Source organism: Lutjanus erythropterus, chromosome 17, assembly GCF_056507025.1.
Source record: "Lutjanus erythropterus isolate fLutEry1 chromosome 17, fLutEry1.hap2, whole genome shotgun sequence".
In the NCBI taxonomy this organism is placed as follows: domain Eukaryota; kingdom Metazoa; phylum Chordata; class Actinopteri; order Lutjaniformes; family Lutjanidae; genus Lutjanus; species Lutjanus erythropterus.
The window spans coordinates 10,904,832-10,921,386 of NC_139333.1; the positions used below are offsets into that span (position 1 = coordinate 10,904,832).

Here is a 16,555-nt window from a genome sequence, read left to right on the forward strand (position 1 = left end):
AGGGGAGGAGAGAAACGCCTCGACACACCTCCACAGGACTTTCTAACCAGAGGGAGGGAATGACCACAAGGTTATTGTACCTCCACGAGACTGAGCAGCAGTTTGATTCAACACTGCTGCGCTGAAATGCCTCTCCATAAATGTCTACTAACTGTGAACCGCAAGGATGATGGGAATAGACTTTTTAACGTCAGAGGATGGTTTGTCTGGAGTCATTTCACAGCATGAGTTATTACCGCAATAATATCCAAGAGTGCGTCCTTCAGGGTGATTATGGCTGTGACAGTGATGCAGTAGATGTGAGGCGCAGATGGGGATTACTGGTTCTTATTGCTGTTTTACAACTGGTAGAAAAAACAACTCAGGAAAAAATACTGTCAGTTTCGCTTTATGGTAATTGTGAAACTCATTTTTGAGATTCATTGTTTCAAACTGTCCTAATATACAGCGTAAACAAAAGACACAGCAGGAGGTTACCATTAAAGAGCAAACACAGCTTCTCTATTTAAAAAAACAGCATTTTATTAAAACAAAATGCTTATTTACAAAGCAACAGATAATGCTTCTGTTGGAAAAAGGCTTTGTACCTTTACAAAAAGGGGAGGAATCTGCATACACAGCCAGCTTTGGGAATGACATATTGCATTACAGCTGTTATAGCTTATTACACTGTCAATTCGCCCAGTAGTTTTACTTTTGTTACATTACAACAAGACTGATGGAAAGATTAAACAAAAACGTAAAGCAAAATGGCTTTTGGAATCGACAGACATGTTAATACAGTTCAGGCGGTGTAAAAAAAAAAAAAAAAACTAAAGAGCATCATCTGTTATTCATAGGATCACAACATTCCTCATTCAGCAGGGATAGAAAAGAGGCTACACATTTCTCAATTTAAATACAAATACATATTTGAGTAGACAATGGCTATTTTAATGGGGAAAAATCAAAGTAGAAAAATATTACGCAGGTGAAATACAATACAGACACAGCTAAAGCCAACAACAGAGGATTTTCCCATCTCTTAAATAAAAAAAAAACCCATAAGCTTGAGTGAGTGGCTCATTATGATACCTGCACAAATATTTGTACTGTCTCCTTGTCATATTAAACACAGGGCAACTGGCATCACATAGAGTCCCTGACATTTAGTTATAAAAATAAACATAATTTGAGAATGAAATTGTGTTTTATAGAAAAGATTCAGTCCAGATATAGCTATGTAAATTACTTGCAAGCCCTGTTCAAACTACAATGTAACAGTCAGGGCTTTTGTTTCATCTTCACCCCACTTAGCAAACTGTACTTTGATTGAGAGAAAATGAGTCCCATCAGGATTGTGTTACAGTGAACAGCAACATACATTTAACAACTCCACCTCCAGTTTGTCAGATCTGCAATAAAACTTAACAAAAACACCTTTTCTTGCCCTGCATCTCATCCATCCATCCCTCCCAGTCTCCTCCAGTGTCGCGTCATCGTCCTCTCTGCGTCCTCAGAGCCAGGGGTGCCAGGCAGGGTCCATGCGACACAGGTTGTCAAGGCTGTTCGCTGCAGCCACCAGGGTGTTGACCTTACTCTCCCCTCCTTCAAACTGAGCCAGGTTGTGGAGGCGGGTCATGATGGCTGTGACAGCCTTCTGGACCAATGAGACCAGCTGCTGGGAGTCCATGTTCTCTGGCTGGCCGGCCGGGGACAGAGGCATGGACGTGTCCTCTTGCGTCTTCTTGTGCCAGGCGATGATCTCGTCGCGAAGAACCGCTTTCAGGATGCCATCCACCTATCACAGACAGAAAAAGATGTACATGTAAAATTTTTTAACTATTTATTTCTTAAAATGTTTTTAATTTTTGCATTCTTGGCTTGTATTGTACACTGTATTGTTTTTTATGTTCTCTTTGAAAGCACAATGATTTTACAACCTATATGTTTGTTTTTTCTTTTTGTTGCCCTTGTGAAGCACTTTGTAACATGGATTTTGGAAAGTACTCAAGAAATGTAATTATTATTATTACAAACACGTACAAGAAAACCTTTAACATTTTTTCTGCAAAATAACAGTTCTCTTTTTTTGTGCCATCTTGTCAGACATTCTTGTCAGACTCATTAGTTTTTATCACAAAAATAAAATGTGAGGGTTTTTTTGCACTTGCAACAACATTCTGATGGCAAAACAGGTCTGAGGAAAAAGTACTTACTTTAACTTCACTTAATTTATTTGCTTTTTGAAACTTTTCGATTTATTCTTTTTACTTTGTTTAACTTGTTTACAATCAGTTTTGACAACAAGAAAATAGGAAAATTTCCACTTTGAGTAAAAAGGTTATTTTTGACCATGAAAAAAAAGTTAGATAAAAAGTCTTAACTCAAGGTTCATTTACTTGTTTTTTTCTAGAGCTTTCAATCACATTTTGTGGTCTTCCTCTGCAGATGGAGATCATCTTTAGTACCAAAGAACATCTCTGAACAGAGACAGGGATCCAGATTTCCCTCCACATCATATAAGTTTCATACTTGGGCTAAAACATGACAACTGAGTAAACTCCATCCACTGATGAGGACAAAGACATGAACCTGAAAGTACCAGAAAAAGACTTTTTCTGGCACTTGAGTGAACCTTTAGTTATTACACATTTGGAGAAAAAAAGATTGTCATTTTTAATCAATTTTTTGATTGCTAAAATAATTTTATATCTAAATAACTAGCACTTAGTCCTTTAGCTCGACACTGACACGTTAAGAGAATTTAGCATCAGGATTGTGGTATCATTTTAAAAAATGGATCCATTTTAGTTCACATGCTTAACATAAAACTACACTTCAAACAATAACAACTATTCAAAATTCCCAGTGAGTTTAAAAATACAGTCAGGGGCTCTAATAATTTTGGCCGAACATCTTATTTTATTTATTTATTTCCTTACAGCAATAGCTTGCTGTAAGGAAGCTATTGTACTGTATTTACTACTTTTTTTTTTTTTTTAGATTATTTTTTGGGCTTTTGCCTTTATTTTGATAGGGACAGCTGGAGATATGACAGGAAAGGGAGCAGAGAGAGGGGGAATAACATGCAGCAAATGAGTCACAGGTGGGAACTGAACCAGCAGCCGCTGCAGAGGACCAACAGCCTCAGTACATGGGGCAAATGCTCTACCAACTGAGCTATGGGAGCATCCCCTGTATTTACTACTATTATATGCAGTATAGCATTCATACTGCTGAAATAAAACTTTGACTGACTGACTGATGTGTGATGTGCCTTGTTGGAAATATCAGTCACGATATACAGTTTCTAGAAATGTATGATTCAACCTTTTCAAGTAGTCTAGGGTTTAAAAAAGCAAACAAGGTGAAGGTGAAATAAATTGTATTACTGAATTGCAATACTTATTATGGTATATTGTGATGGTGTCAAATTGGGAGTTCGTCTGCTGTATTAGTTAGAAAGTTTTTATTCAGTTTTTCATGCTTTTTAAAATACTTGCCAGACCTCTTTTCATTGTACTTTGTGTTGTCACAAATTATGCAAACACTCAAGTTGTGTATAAAACACGACACCATAACCATAACACATTCTGCGCCAATTCGATAACCACTGCAGCTATCTGAACTTCTCAATTTTGTGTCAAAGGAATGCTGTTCATATAAACACAATACGGCGATCATCTGGGTCGAGCTCCTCAGCCATGTGTTGAAAGTGTCGGTCACGGGAGTGAGAGAAATGAAAAACGGTCAAACCGTTTATATAAAGCCACTGCCAATCTCAAATCTACACATAAAACAAAGCTGTTAAGTCCAATTAAGGGTGTGTCAATCATCCTCAGGGAAATCTCGCTGTGCTGTTAGGAGCCTATTATGGTGACACAGAACTGAAATACATAACCATCAAGACCACAACACTAGCAATCATCACTTAAGTAGGTACCCACTGTTCCCTACTCTCACCTAAAGTGTTTATATGGTTTCAGGCTTCAATATATCTGAGTGGATGATTGTTGCGTGTTTGTTGTGTCTGGAAACGTCCACTTTCTTCGACCACAAGAAGCACCGGCCTCCGGCTCTCGGCTTTAACTAGTTCACATACTGGAGTGTTTTGTTTATTTGCATCTTCAGCGCTCCTGCTCCCTCCACATCAGTCAGAATTTAAGTATGAGGCAGACCTATACATAGACACCACACGCCTGTCATTACTGCCCTGCTGCAGAGACTTTACACAACCCTCTGACTGCCCCTGCTTTCACTGCATTGTTTTTATTTGGCTGTGCCTTGGTCAACTTCCTCTCTGGGTGTGTTTAAGTGCTAAACAATATCTGGAGAATTCAGCGGGTGCTTAAATTTGACAACAAACCACTGCCTCCTCATGACAGAATGAAATATATCCTCACTGACGCTGCCAGCTGACTTGAACCTCACATCTTAAATATAATTCTCCTAAAACCCTTCCAGGACTCATGCCATGTGGGTCTTGTTGAGCAAGGGTAATTTTTCATGTGTGCTTATTTTAACAATCAATGAAATACGTTTGAACAAGTACGCAAATATGTTTTCCTTAAATTTGCAGTAGTTGATTCTTTGGTCACTTGGGGGGAGCAGATACAAGGTGTAAAGGCAACACTGCCATATGATCACAGATGAGGCAAACTTGATGACAAATATTTGAATATTTACACATCCAGCAGATACGGAGCAACGTCAGCTTTCTTTTACAACCTGATTAACGCAAGTCACTCTCCTTTTAGCTCAGTTTTGGTCTCCTCCAACTCATGAGGGAACAATCTGGATCTTACAGTGCTAAATGCTTCACTATGTTCACCAGCTAATCGCTAAATATGTCTGTGTTTGGTGCAGGATCAGGTACCACACGGTGGGTTTTTATCAGTTTTTCATTGAAAACAGCAGCCCGCTGCATCTGGACACGGTGCTGATGGGAGCAAGGAGTGAATCAAAACAGTAAAGTTGTGGGATATAAAATCAAAACAACAAGCAGAAGGATGCTTAAGCTCTCTGGGTGAAAAATCTTCTGTGGTTAGTCACAATGGTTTGTCACCTTTCACATACAAGTGATCTGTTGTTAATATAAAAGCAGTGATTGAAGTTGCTTCAAAGCAGCCTCATTATTAACATGGCTGACTGTAGACAAAATCACAAAAAGGCTCAAGTGAGACTGGCTAAATCTGACATTAATGCAGACAAAAAGACAGAAAAAAGGGCTGAAAGGGGCTGAATAATATGGAAAGAAATCATATTGCCTTTTTTTAGATATTGCTACTGTGATATGAGTCACAATTGTAGTGGGAATGGCAATTTTTGCATTTCATTTTCTTACAAAAATGTTGATGATGAAAAATGATGACGAAGGTCTGGTTTTCACTGGGGTCTGTACCAAACAAGTATGTTCCTTTACATCTGGAAAATATGATGTGTAGTCCAGTGCATTTCTTTAGCACCACAATACATTTATGGTATCTTATGACACATTTTATCTCTGCAATTTCAATACGGCACTTGCATATTGAGATTTTAATAATATTTTGATGAATTGTTATACTCTATTCTGTAAAATAAAATATTATTCTGAGCTGTGCTTTATTTGAAAACACAAGAAAAAAATAAAACTCATTTATCTCTGCATATGACAATGAAGCCATTGAATCCTTGAATAATAATCAACCATTTTTGGAGCAGGCAAGTCACCTTAAAGTTTGGCTGTGCAAAGCATCGCGCCACAGCGATCATGGAGGCAGTCAGTGGGCCAGAGACGCCGATGGTCGTCAGGAACTCAGAGATGTTTGGCGTCAGACGGAACGGAACGGGGCGATTGGCGTCCAGGTCCCCTGTGGCATCGTTGATATCGAAGCGGAAGTAGGAGACATTCAGCTTCCCTGTGTCCTAAAAACAGAGAACAGAGTATGAAGGTTAAGAATAGTAGTTTATAAGTCAGTAGTCAAGTGTTAGGTAGGCTCACTGTATATGAGTGTAAGAAAGAGGAAATTATAAATTAAGAACTGTTAAGAGGTGCCTGCACATAAACCACTAGCAAATAAAGAAAAATCATCTCTGAATATTCCTTTCTACAGCGTTCTCCAGTCTTTACACCACATAAGCCCTGAAGAAAATAACTCTTCTTCAGAGATGCTAGGGGAGTTACAAACCAAGCTCACACCAACGAAATGGCTGCAGTTATTGATCTGCGTGCCCCAGACACCGTAACACGTCAAACTATCAGCAGCAGAACATCTATAATCCTCAATTCACTCCCACTCCCCTCTCCCCTGCCGCTCCCCGCTGACTTAAATATATACAGCCAAGTTTTCATCCATAAGCCTGCATTTATGTGCGAGAGGGCCGCTACACGAGCAGCCATTCCGGGGAAGATAAGCTCCCTTATATGAAAAGGTGAGTGGCTCTGACAGCTTTATAGCGGAGCATTTCATTCCAGCTCGTGCTCCCTCTCCTCCTCTGTCTCGCCTCTTTCCCTCCCTCCCTCCTTCTCCTTAATTCCCTCCCCTCCCCCGTCTCTCCCTCTCTCCTACTGTCATTTGCTCCTCCAGGCCCCAGCGGAGGGCCTCAAGGCACTGGGCTGAGACACCAGCAACCCCCAGGAGGCTCAGATAAGCCCGCAGACAGTTGGCTGTGGAGGCAGCGCTCAGAATGCTAAATCACCACAGTAGCGGCCAGCGATCGCTTCATTTCGGGGGCTGGCGTGAATGGGATGACGCAACATTAGTGTGTCACATGCAGCGACCTGGGGCTGTAAACTTGACTGTGAGAAATGACAGACACTGGCAGATTTTCAGAATAAATGTCAGCAATATCAAATAAGACAGAACAATTAATCAAAATTCTATTGAAATCGAAATATAATCAAGAAATACCATTTTAGATTAAATATTTTTATGCTGCAGAGATGCCCTGGCCTACACATCATATTCTACAGACTGAAGAAAACATCTTTGTTACAGATCCCATCAAAAATTACATATGATCATGTTTTTCAAATAAAATGAGAAAAATTATGGAAAAATTACAATTCTATCTAATATCATCAATATAAGTTGAAATATAAGTCAAGATAATCGCAATGAGATGTTTTTATAAAATCATTCAGCCTTATTATCAAAAGAGCTGCTTTATGAAGACAGGTGTTAAAAGAATTAAGTCTGAATTATGGCCTGATGAATTCCACCAAGCAACATCTTCTCTGTTGGGGCCTCGCAGCATCACTGAGCTCTAAAAGCGCCAACTTGAAGGAACTTAAAGTCTCTATTTAGGCAGGGTGGGGCACGATGCTACGCCTGTGATGTCCTGTCCTTGCACTCACTCTCTCTCTCCCTCCCTCTCTCTCTCTGTTTGTGTGTGAGTGTGTTTGTGTGTGCGTACACTCTCCGTACCGTAATCCTCCTGTGTCTAATGGGATCTGCGGAGTGGAACAGGCAGAGAGGGGGCTTAATACCAGTGCTTAGCTGCCCAGAGGAACGCCTGTCAGCAAAGGCCGATTAGGATCAGAGGGGAGGGGTGGCCGACTGACACAATCATCTTTAATAATGACTTTGAGAAAGCTGTCTGCGGACCCCGAGCAGCAGACAGATGTGTGTACGGGCCGCGAGGCAGACGCGCACGCACAAACACGGCCTCTTCAAATTGAAACGTTTTTGATAGCTGTTGAGCAGAGGGACTGAATATAACGTTCTGTCAAAACATCCTTCGCATTGACAGCAGCAGGCTGACTGATAGGCCAAGCGTGAATGTCATGGGGGAGAATGGTAATTCATATGGCCAGACACGCAGAGCGTAATGGTGATCTCTTAATGCATCTAGGAGAGTTTAAATCTATTGAATTAGCCCCCAACACATGGATCCCACTCGCCCTTGACAGAACATTCAACATGTTTGTTGCTCATGTGTGTTTGCACTCTTCTCCTACCTGTGCGATCTGCAGCATCTCAGGGTTGAGCCTGTTGAGGTGGAGCATGAACTCGGCCAGACCTATGAGGGCCAGCTGGATGGTGAACATCTTCCGGAAAGTCCAGTAATCGGTGGCGTTGGGGAAGGTGTGGAGAGCCCACTCCTTCAGCATGCTACGAGGCACCATGTTCCCCTGCACCTCCTTCAGGATGTCCCGCAGGACCTGGTGGAAGACAACAGGAGGGAGAGGTTAGTTAGTTTTTTATTCGAACTAGCATTCTGATATTCTTGCAGCAGATAGCTTCTGAATTTTTTTTATCCCCAGAGATGTTGTCATATTTTTAGAAAATTGTGCAATATGTTCATAATGCACAGCGAAAAGTGGCACACACTGCGGAGGCATTTAAAATATAAATTTGTAATTGAAGAATGTGACTAAAAGCTTCAAATGGCTCTTAATACATGCTCATTTTTTTTTTTGGCACAATGTTTAACATCATCAATTAATAAATTGTGCACAATTCTGGCCGTTTTTGGAGTGTATTTTTTTTTACTTTTAGACTGGTTAACTAGTGTGAATTAAAATTTCCATTTAATCAAGAGGGAAATTAGTCACCAGGAACATCCCTAGTGAATGTCAGGAGTGCAAAGGCTCTGTATGTCAGAGATCCATCATAGACAGGGCAGAGATACATTTTCTCCATCTAACCAAGCTTCAAAGAATTAAATGCTAAGCAGCCACTGAAATCATCCATGGGACTCATCAGCCTATTTTTTTTTCTTTTTGATGGATAGTTAAGGTGATAATCAGTCACCAAGAACAGGCAACATAATTTTACAGTTTGTCATATTGAAGCCAAACTGAATAACAACACAGCTAACAATGAATTCAGCCAGTCAGGTGCAGGAAGGCTTCATGTTGATGTATTTTAATTAAGAAGAATTCTATTATGTGCTGACTAGTTGATATAGTAGCTTACAAATTAAATTTGTCTGACCACCACAGACAAAGGGCCTAACGAGAACTGTGAAAACCACGAATCTCCAAATTTGGTTATTTCTAACATTTGTAATAAACTGATTTAAGATTTGAATGTTCCCTTTTAACAGGTTGACAAAATTGTCCTATATCTTATGCTATGTCACATACAAACAAATTGGACTGTCTAAAAAATGCACTGTGCCAAAGACACCAACAAAGCAATTTTTCTTTTGTGGAAATACATGGTTTACACAGGACAGCAAAGAAATAACAAATGCATCACGGGTGACCATAAAATGACTGCATGAAACTGCTGTTAAATGACAATTTAATCACCCAGGATGCATATGAAAGGAGGGCATGAAAGGAGGTCACAACTGAATTATGCACTGTCCCTGTTACGTGTGCATGTGTGTTTACACGATCGTCTCCATACCTGGTGGCTGGCCTGCGTGCCTCTGGCCTGAACAGTGGCCAGACGATCGTAATATCTGGAAATGGGGTTGTCATGTTCGATGCCCTTCTTGGCACAGCGCTGTTTGTAGATTTCCACCAGAGACAGAGATGAAGGGTTGTCTTCCACCAGCCGCATCTGAGGCGACACTGCCACCACTCGGGGCACTGGAGAGGTTGAGGGAGGAGAGGATACAGGTGGGAAAAAAGAGGGGGAGGGGAGAGCAGCAGACAGATAGAAAAGAGAAGAGGAGATAGCAGCAGTAGGAAAGGAAAGGGGAAAACAACCACGTCAGTAACGCACAAACTGTAAACATTTGGCTACACTTGCTAGCAAACAGTTCCCTTTTAACCACAGTGTAAACCACAGATCTAAACCTACAACTAAAATACTCCAGAGCTGGTAAACAGCAGCACTGAGGGCGTGCCATCACTCAAGACCAAGCAGGGTCAAAGAAGGTAAAAGGCTGTGCACAGGTCGCCTACTGAAAGCAGTCTAAACATTTACATACACTGGCACCCCAAATCAAATCAATACCAGCCATTCCAGTTGGGAGGAAATGAGTTGGAAGGGACTGCTGAATTCCCCGTCCATATTTCCCTTTAAACAAACCAATCAAGGGCATAAATGGAGAGTGGGCAAACATCTGGGTGGAGGCGAACCTCAAGGGGATGACAGGAGAGGAAATAGCGCTTGAAAGCAAATTGAAATTGTGTGTGTGGTGAGTGTGTGGGACAGACAAAGAAGACAAATGAAGGGAGAGGGTCACTACCAATTGTTCTCAGTGTACAGTAGAACTGGAGGTGACCATGTGATCAGATCTGTGACGAACAATTTGAATAGGAGTGAAAAGTGTACAAAATGAGGCTTTCCTATTTTCTTCATCAAAGAACTTCACTTGGTATATAGCCACTTTTATTTTATCTTTGTCAATTGCTATTTATTTTTTTCTTTCCTGTATTTAGGAAATTTTTCTATTCCTTTTTTAACTGTCAATTTTATATACTGTTCCAATCTCAAAATACAAGTACTTAAATCTTTATATAATCTGCTTTATATCTGTGAGTTTACATTAATATAATTCTGATGAGCACTGACACAACAGTATACTGTATCATTTTCTTTGGCACAAAAAGACATATTTGAAAGTAAAGACTCACAGGGTGATAAAGAAAATGACACCTCCTAAAAATAAGAATATAATTAAAACACAACTAGGGATTAAGGAGATTTCATTTTCAAATCATGTTGAAATATCCCTAGTCCCTATATGTTTCTGAGCTTCATGCACACAGACACCCATCTCTCTTGTCCCTTGTCCTACCTGTGAAGAACAGGTGTCTCTTGGTGGTCTCCTTCCTCTTCTCCAGACAGGGGTTGAGGAGGCGGAGGAGCTGCAGGACCCTCTCTTCTCGGCGTGACTCGGTCAGGCAGGCATCGTTCATCACCAGGTAAGGGTAGATCTTTCCATTGTGGCCACGGATGTAGAGACGGCGCGCTGCTGTGTTGTGTTTCTGAACAATTTCTACTCTGGGCATGAACCTGGAGAGAGAAGCAGAGAGACAGAACTTAAATAATAAAGGATGTGTCAGGGCAAACTCTCCTGTGTGATTCCATGTGTATTTAGTGTCTGTTTTATCCATAGCTAGCTGAAGCAAGTCTTTTTTTTAAATTCAATTAACTTTATTCAATGAATGTAACTCCGCAGTTTCGTCAACATAATTTTCATCTATGGCACTGTGAGATTGCTGCTACACCACCCCTTTTGTGCACACCAAGCAATTTTTTTTGTTACCTCAGTGAAACATTTTTCAAAGGCTAAACAGCAACAAATACAGCCGAACACTTTGTTAGATAAAAACATGTTTGGAAATGATTACATCTTTAAATAAATTTTGACTTGTGGCCTTTAAAAACCTCTTATTGGAACTGTTTCAAGTACACAATTCGGAAAACAATCCTATGCACCTACCACCAGAATCTAATTCTGCGAGTAGTATAATACCAACAATATTACTGTAAACTAATCTTAATCTGAAGCTATGCAAAATACAGGGTTTTAAGAATCAAACAAAACTTTGCAGGATTTGAATGTTAAAATTTTGACATCTACTTAATGAATGAAGCTTTGAATTATTTGGTGCAGCTATTTAAAATATTTTTAGAATAGAAAAAGATCTCTAAATTGTAACACATTGAAGAGCTGGGCAGAAAATGGTTAGAGTCAAAATGTGTTTGGCTTATGACTTGTGTTATATAACACCCTGTTTAGGTTCAGGTGTCTGTGAGTAGAGCAGTCCTTTACCTTGCGATCTTGATGTAATAGTGTGTCGGTTTGGGCATGAGGAATTCCCCAGGGATCTCCACTTCGGCCGTCTGTGCAGAGAAGTTGCTGAGGAAGCGACACTTCTCCTCGATGAGGAAGAACTTGGGCAGCTGCTTGGTCTTGGCCTCCAGGATCTTGATCCACTTCTTCAGTTTGGAGATCAAATTGTGGAGCTTCATGGAGCCGGGCACACTGAAGTCAAAATCTGGTTTGGCAGGGGGAAGAAAAGCTATTGTTAAGAGAATCTGCTTATAGTGCTGCCATTTTCATCTCCTTTTTCCCCCCAACTCATGGTGGACCTGCTGATTTAGTATCAACATGGTTCCTAAAGCTTTTCACTTTTGAGCACTTTTTAATAAGGTGCATTTTCAAGCTTTTCCAGCACCTTACAGCTGTGGTAAATTATTTATATTCAAACTCAAAATTAACACTACATTAAAATTAAAAGTTTCCAAGGATTTCCAGCGACTGTACAAACCCTGATTCAATGACTTAAAGTAGGATGTGATATTTAGTGTTTTTTTTAAGAAGTAGAAAACAAAAATACAAAAGCAGATGCAGGCTGCTAATGATTTCACCTCCATAATCAACTATTCTCGAAATGCCCTTCAGCATGACAGTAAACCCCCCCCCAAACTGTTCCAGTGGAGCTGCTCTTGGCCGCCAACAGTACAAGACTGCAACACAGTGGGCAGCTCCCCAGTGCCCACTGAGTGTTTGTGACCTTTGACCTTTCCTGCAGCTATATGCTCCCACACCTGTGCTATAAATACAAGTTGTTCCTAAGTAACCTTGCCAAATGAAATACTATGAGGGGTTAAAACACACAGGAGACTAAAAGTAGACTTAAATATGATAAAAGAAAATAGAACAGAAATAAACAGAATTTATTCTGAAAGCTTATTGGGCTGAAGACATTTCAATGCGTTTTCACAAAAAGATTCATTAAAGTGAGATCTGGGTTTTTGTTTTACCGTTATTTATCCCATAACATGGACTAAGACTACATTGTTTTTCACAGTGATGGCTTAGGGGCAGGCAGTGGTTACACAAACTTACATCTGGGAAATGTCCATTCTAAATATTGTGTTGCACTGTTGGCCACTCCACTCCAGTAGTGTGGTGCCTTGCTTGAGGGAACTTCATGGATAAGTTATTCATGGCAGGCTGGCAGCACAAGGAGAGCTGTTTGCTCTATCGACTTAAAACTCCCTGATGGAGGCTGGGAGCTGATTAAATTAGAGCTATAAAAATGAGAGTCTTAAAGTATTAAATTCCTGTTTCAAGTCACAACTCATATTGCACATAACATATTGTGATGAGCTGCAGCAATAACAACGGAAGGAAGGGAAGTGAGCCAGGCAGGTTTTCCATTTTAGAGTAAAGCCCCGAGGACATCTCTGTAACATGAATGCACACACATACACACGTACGCACGCACACCTACCTCTCCTATTTCAGTACACCCTGTTGTGCCGCCTGTTATAATGAATCCATGAAACTGCAAGGCCTTGCCATTTCAAACCCGTTCAATCTCTCCCAGAGTGAGACCTCCTAATACTTTAAATAAGCCCTTTAAAACAGCCAATGTTCTTTTCGGAGTGGCCCTATTTCGCTATCCGTCCGCCTGCAATTCACCTGCCTCGATAGCAGAGGTAAAATTGAAACAGTCCTGAGGAATTGCAACCCGACAACAATTCAGCACCATAAAAGTGTATAATGCTTACAAATAGAAAGGAGTGAGACATGCTCCACTTCATGAAACCCTGTAGTCAGCCATAAAACAATATAGTAATATAATTCCACCTTTATTGGATATAAAACATTTTACCTGTTTAAATGTGGAAACAGCTGTGCATAAGAAGCAGGCATTATATTATTAAATATTTAATATTTAATATTATTTTATTATTTAACACTTATAGAAATAATTTAAAACTAAACATGCTGTCAAACATGAGCAACAAAGACCTTTACTGAAACAACTAGTTAACAGTATTTAACCATCTTTAAAGGAGGGCTGGGTACCAAACTTAAATTTTTTTATGTCACTACCATCAATATCAAAAAAATTCAATACCTTAGGAGTAAAACTCCAAATTATTCTTAATGTTGTAAACCTGTGTGAGTGGAAAAAGGTGCTGAAACATAAAACTTAAGTTAAAATTAGGTCAGTGGTGCATTGTGAATGACACATAAATGTGTGAACAAATGATGTAGCACCTGCCTACCCTCAGGCCGGCCAGTGAAAAGCGCTCCAGACATTGCACATGAAAGACGGACTGTGGCTAATTCAACTTCCCTACATTGACACATTTTCCAATTTATCTGCTGACCTTGGGATAGCTGATATTTATGCAATCTTTGGATCAACTAGTGTTTTGACATTAATATTACAGCAATATTTTTAAAAAGAATGGAAACAATGGAACCATCAGATTATAATTAACCTAGTAGATATTTTTCACAGCAGCCATTTGACATGAAATAGTAAACACAGGTGTTACCAATGATACTAATTAAGGTTCTTAAAAAAAAAGTTTAAAAAAATAGTCAGGGTGCTGGTATTGTGTGTGTTGGCTCACTGGAAAAGCTGTGCTAAACTAAATGGAACTGGACCTTAATATGTTACATTATTAACACCTGTGTATACCCTAGTATTTCATCTCAATCTGGCTGCCGTGAAAAGGGTCTATTAGCCAAAGCACATTAATTGAGAGAAACTACAGAGGTGCACTGTAGAGCGTGCAATACAGCCAGCAAGACCAGAAGAGAGTTATTTTCAGTCCCCCTGAACTCATCTTTGACCCCTGCCATGTCAGCTGGCTGGGGGAATAGGATGCAGAGACAAAGAGTGCGGTGTGGAAAGTATCCAGGCTGCTCTCTGACCTGTGTGTAGAAACCATGGCTGGTATTTTGCCCTACCTGACAGACCACAGCGGAGGATCTGCACTGCTGCATCAAATTATGGATCCAGACTCAGGAGGTGGGCCACCTCTGTATATAGAACCATCATTCCCCCATGAGTGTGGGACTGTATGAATGTGTGTAGTGCGATGCAGTCAGCTCAACTTTATTATGTCTGATTGGAGTGTTTCAGAGGTCACCACAGCAGTGTGTATGGGGGGCAAAGGGATTTCAGCAATCAAAGTTCATATTAAAGGGAAAGATCAGCCTAAAATAAAAAATACATATTTTTCGCTGCCGGTAAGAGATAACATTTGTATTTTTGAATTTGGGGTGAACTGTCCCTTTATGAACTTTATGACGGGCAACTAAGTTAAAGTACATAGGTGCTCAGCTAAATTACTATGAAGAATTACACTGAGTTACATTTAACTATGCTAAATGTCAATTTAGCATGACAAATGACTATTCAATAGTCAGAGAATTAAAAAGCCAGTAAACTTGTGCTTTTTTCTGAAAAAGCTCTTGTGACAAAAGTCTCTGGAACAGATCCACTGCTAAAACAGTAACTCATGCAAATAGCATTCACCGTAATTGGATTTGAATGCCTCCCTGCTGCCAAATGTTATATGTGCACACATAAACCCATATTTTCCGGCCCACAAACCCTGTGAAAGCGAGTGAGCCACTAACGTGGTGCGGGGAATGGGAGCTTGGCTGCTCAGCAGCTCTGTAAACCCTGTTTGTTCCGCTCTGGAAGGCTTGTGTGGTTTCAGTCTCTGTCGGCCCCGCTCCCACGTCGCCATGAGGACAGCTGGGTAGCGATGGTCGGCAAGCACCCTGCGAGGCAGAAGCCCTGGTGACGCCTGGCTGCGTGAGCACAGCTGGCACTGCAACATCTGGTAAGATTCATCAGCACACCACTCACTCCGAGCCTCGCTCACTCGTTTGTGTTGTTCAGTCAGTCAGTCCATGTGCTGTTCCTGTGCTTTTGCTTGCTAATGCCATCACACCTGTCTTCATGTTTCCTCCCATGCTCTCATGCCTATTGTTTGCTCTTTGATAATTTCCTCTCTTCCATCTTTTATGCTCCTTTTTGTTATTCTCCTTGCTTGTCAGCTCTGGCTCACATATATTACAGCTTTTTCCTCTTCAAGTCAGGTGATCATTTTTCCCTAGCTGCTTTTCATTCAATCGCCGTCCTTGTCCTCCTCTATCCCAGGGCCAAACACATTAGCTCTATTGGCCACTCTCAGGACCAGTGGAGGGGAAAAGCACAGGAGAGACTGAAGAGCAGAGAGGGGGAGGAGGAAGGAGCTGTGTGGAAATGCAATAAAAAGGAGAGACCAGGCCGTTTACTGCAAGTGCAATTCAGCGAACATGTATGTGCAGTCGGCCCGTAGGAGTGAAAAGGAGTCAGCAAAGTGGTTTATTTGAACACTGAAAGCTGGGGGGCTGCAGACGATCCTTGTTTAAACCGGGTCCAGTGAACTGTGGTTCAACTCCCTTATGCAATGTAGGAAAACAGACACGTGGCTTCCAAAAACAGGGGAATGATTGTTTTGAGAAAAATGTCTCAGAGGGGGCCTTGGCTAAACTAGAACTGCACCTGTCCTGTTGGATTCCACAGCTCGCATATGAATTTGAACACGCAGGCCAAAATGACTTGAGGCTTCATACGAGCATACACATGAATATCACAGAATTTTTGCTTTGAAATGTGTTAATCCAGATACTGGGGATGGATCAGAGAACTGTCTCTCATAGCAGAGTGTCTTCCAACTCATAATCTTTGATGTCACATCAGTGTACAACTCCTCAGAGACTAGAAAATGTGCAATTAAGAATTTTTTTGACGTTTCAGAGCTACAAAAAAAGGCATTCAAATTTTAAGATAAAAGCTACAAACCATTGGTAATTCACACTGTCAGTGGGTTACCTCAATGACAGCATGACATTTAACATTAGTATGTAATTTCTC

The 16,555-nt window shown here is 40.7% G+C and overlaps 1 protein-coding gene across 2 annotated transcripts in view; it reads right to left on the reverse strand.

Annotated features, from left to right (window-relative positions):
- Positions 1–497: 497 nt before the first annotated feature.
- Positions 498–16,555, reverse strand: part of trrap (transformation/transcription domain-associated protein) — a 94,658-nt gene continuing 78,600 nt past the window's right edge. For both annotated transcript variants that reach the window (XM_084741523.1, XM_084741522.1), the window contains 6 exons: positions 11,647–11,872; positions 10,666–10,883; positions 9,324–9,508; positions 7,925–8,128; positions 5,695–5,889; positions 498–1,780 (listed from right to left, as the gene is read on the reverse strand). In XM_084741523.1, the coding sequence (XP_084597649.1) occupies positions 1,496–1,780; positions 5,695–5,889; positions 7,925–8,128; positions 9,324–9,508; positions 10,666–10,883; positions 11,647–11,872 (1,313 nt within the window). In that variant the 3' untranslated portion in view covers positions 498–1,495. The remainder of the gene's footprint in view (positions 1,781–5,694; positions 5,890–7,924; positions 8,129–9,323; positions 9,509–10,665; positions 10,884–11,646; positions 11,873–16,555) is intronic.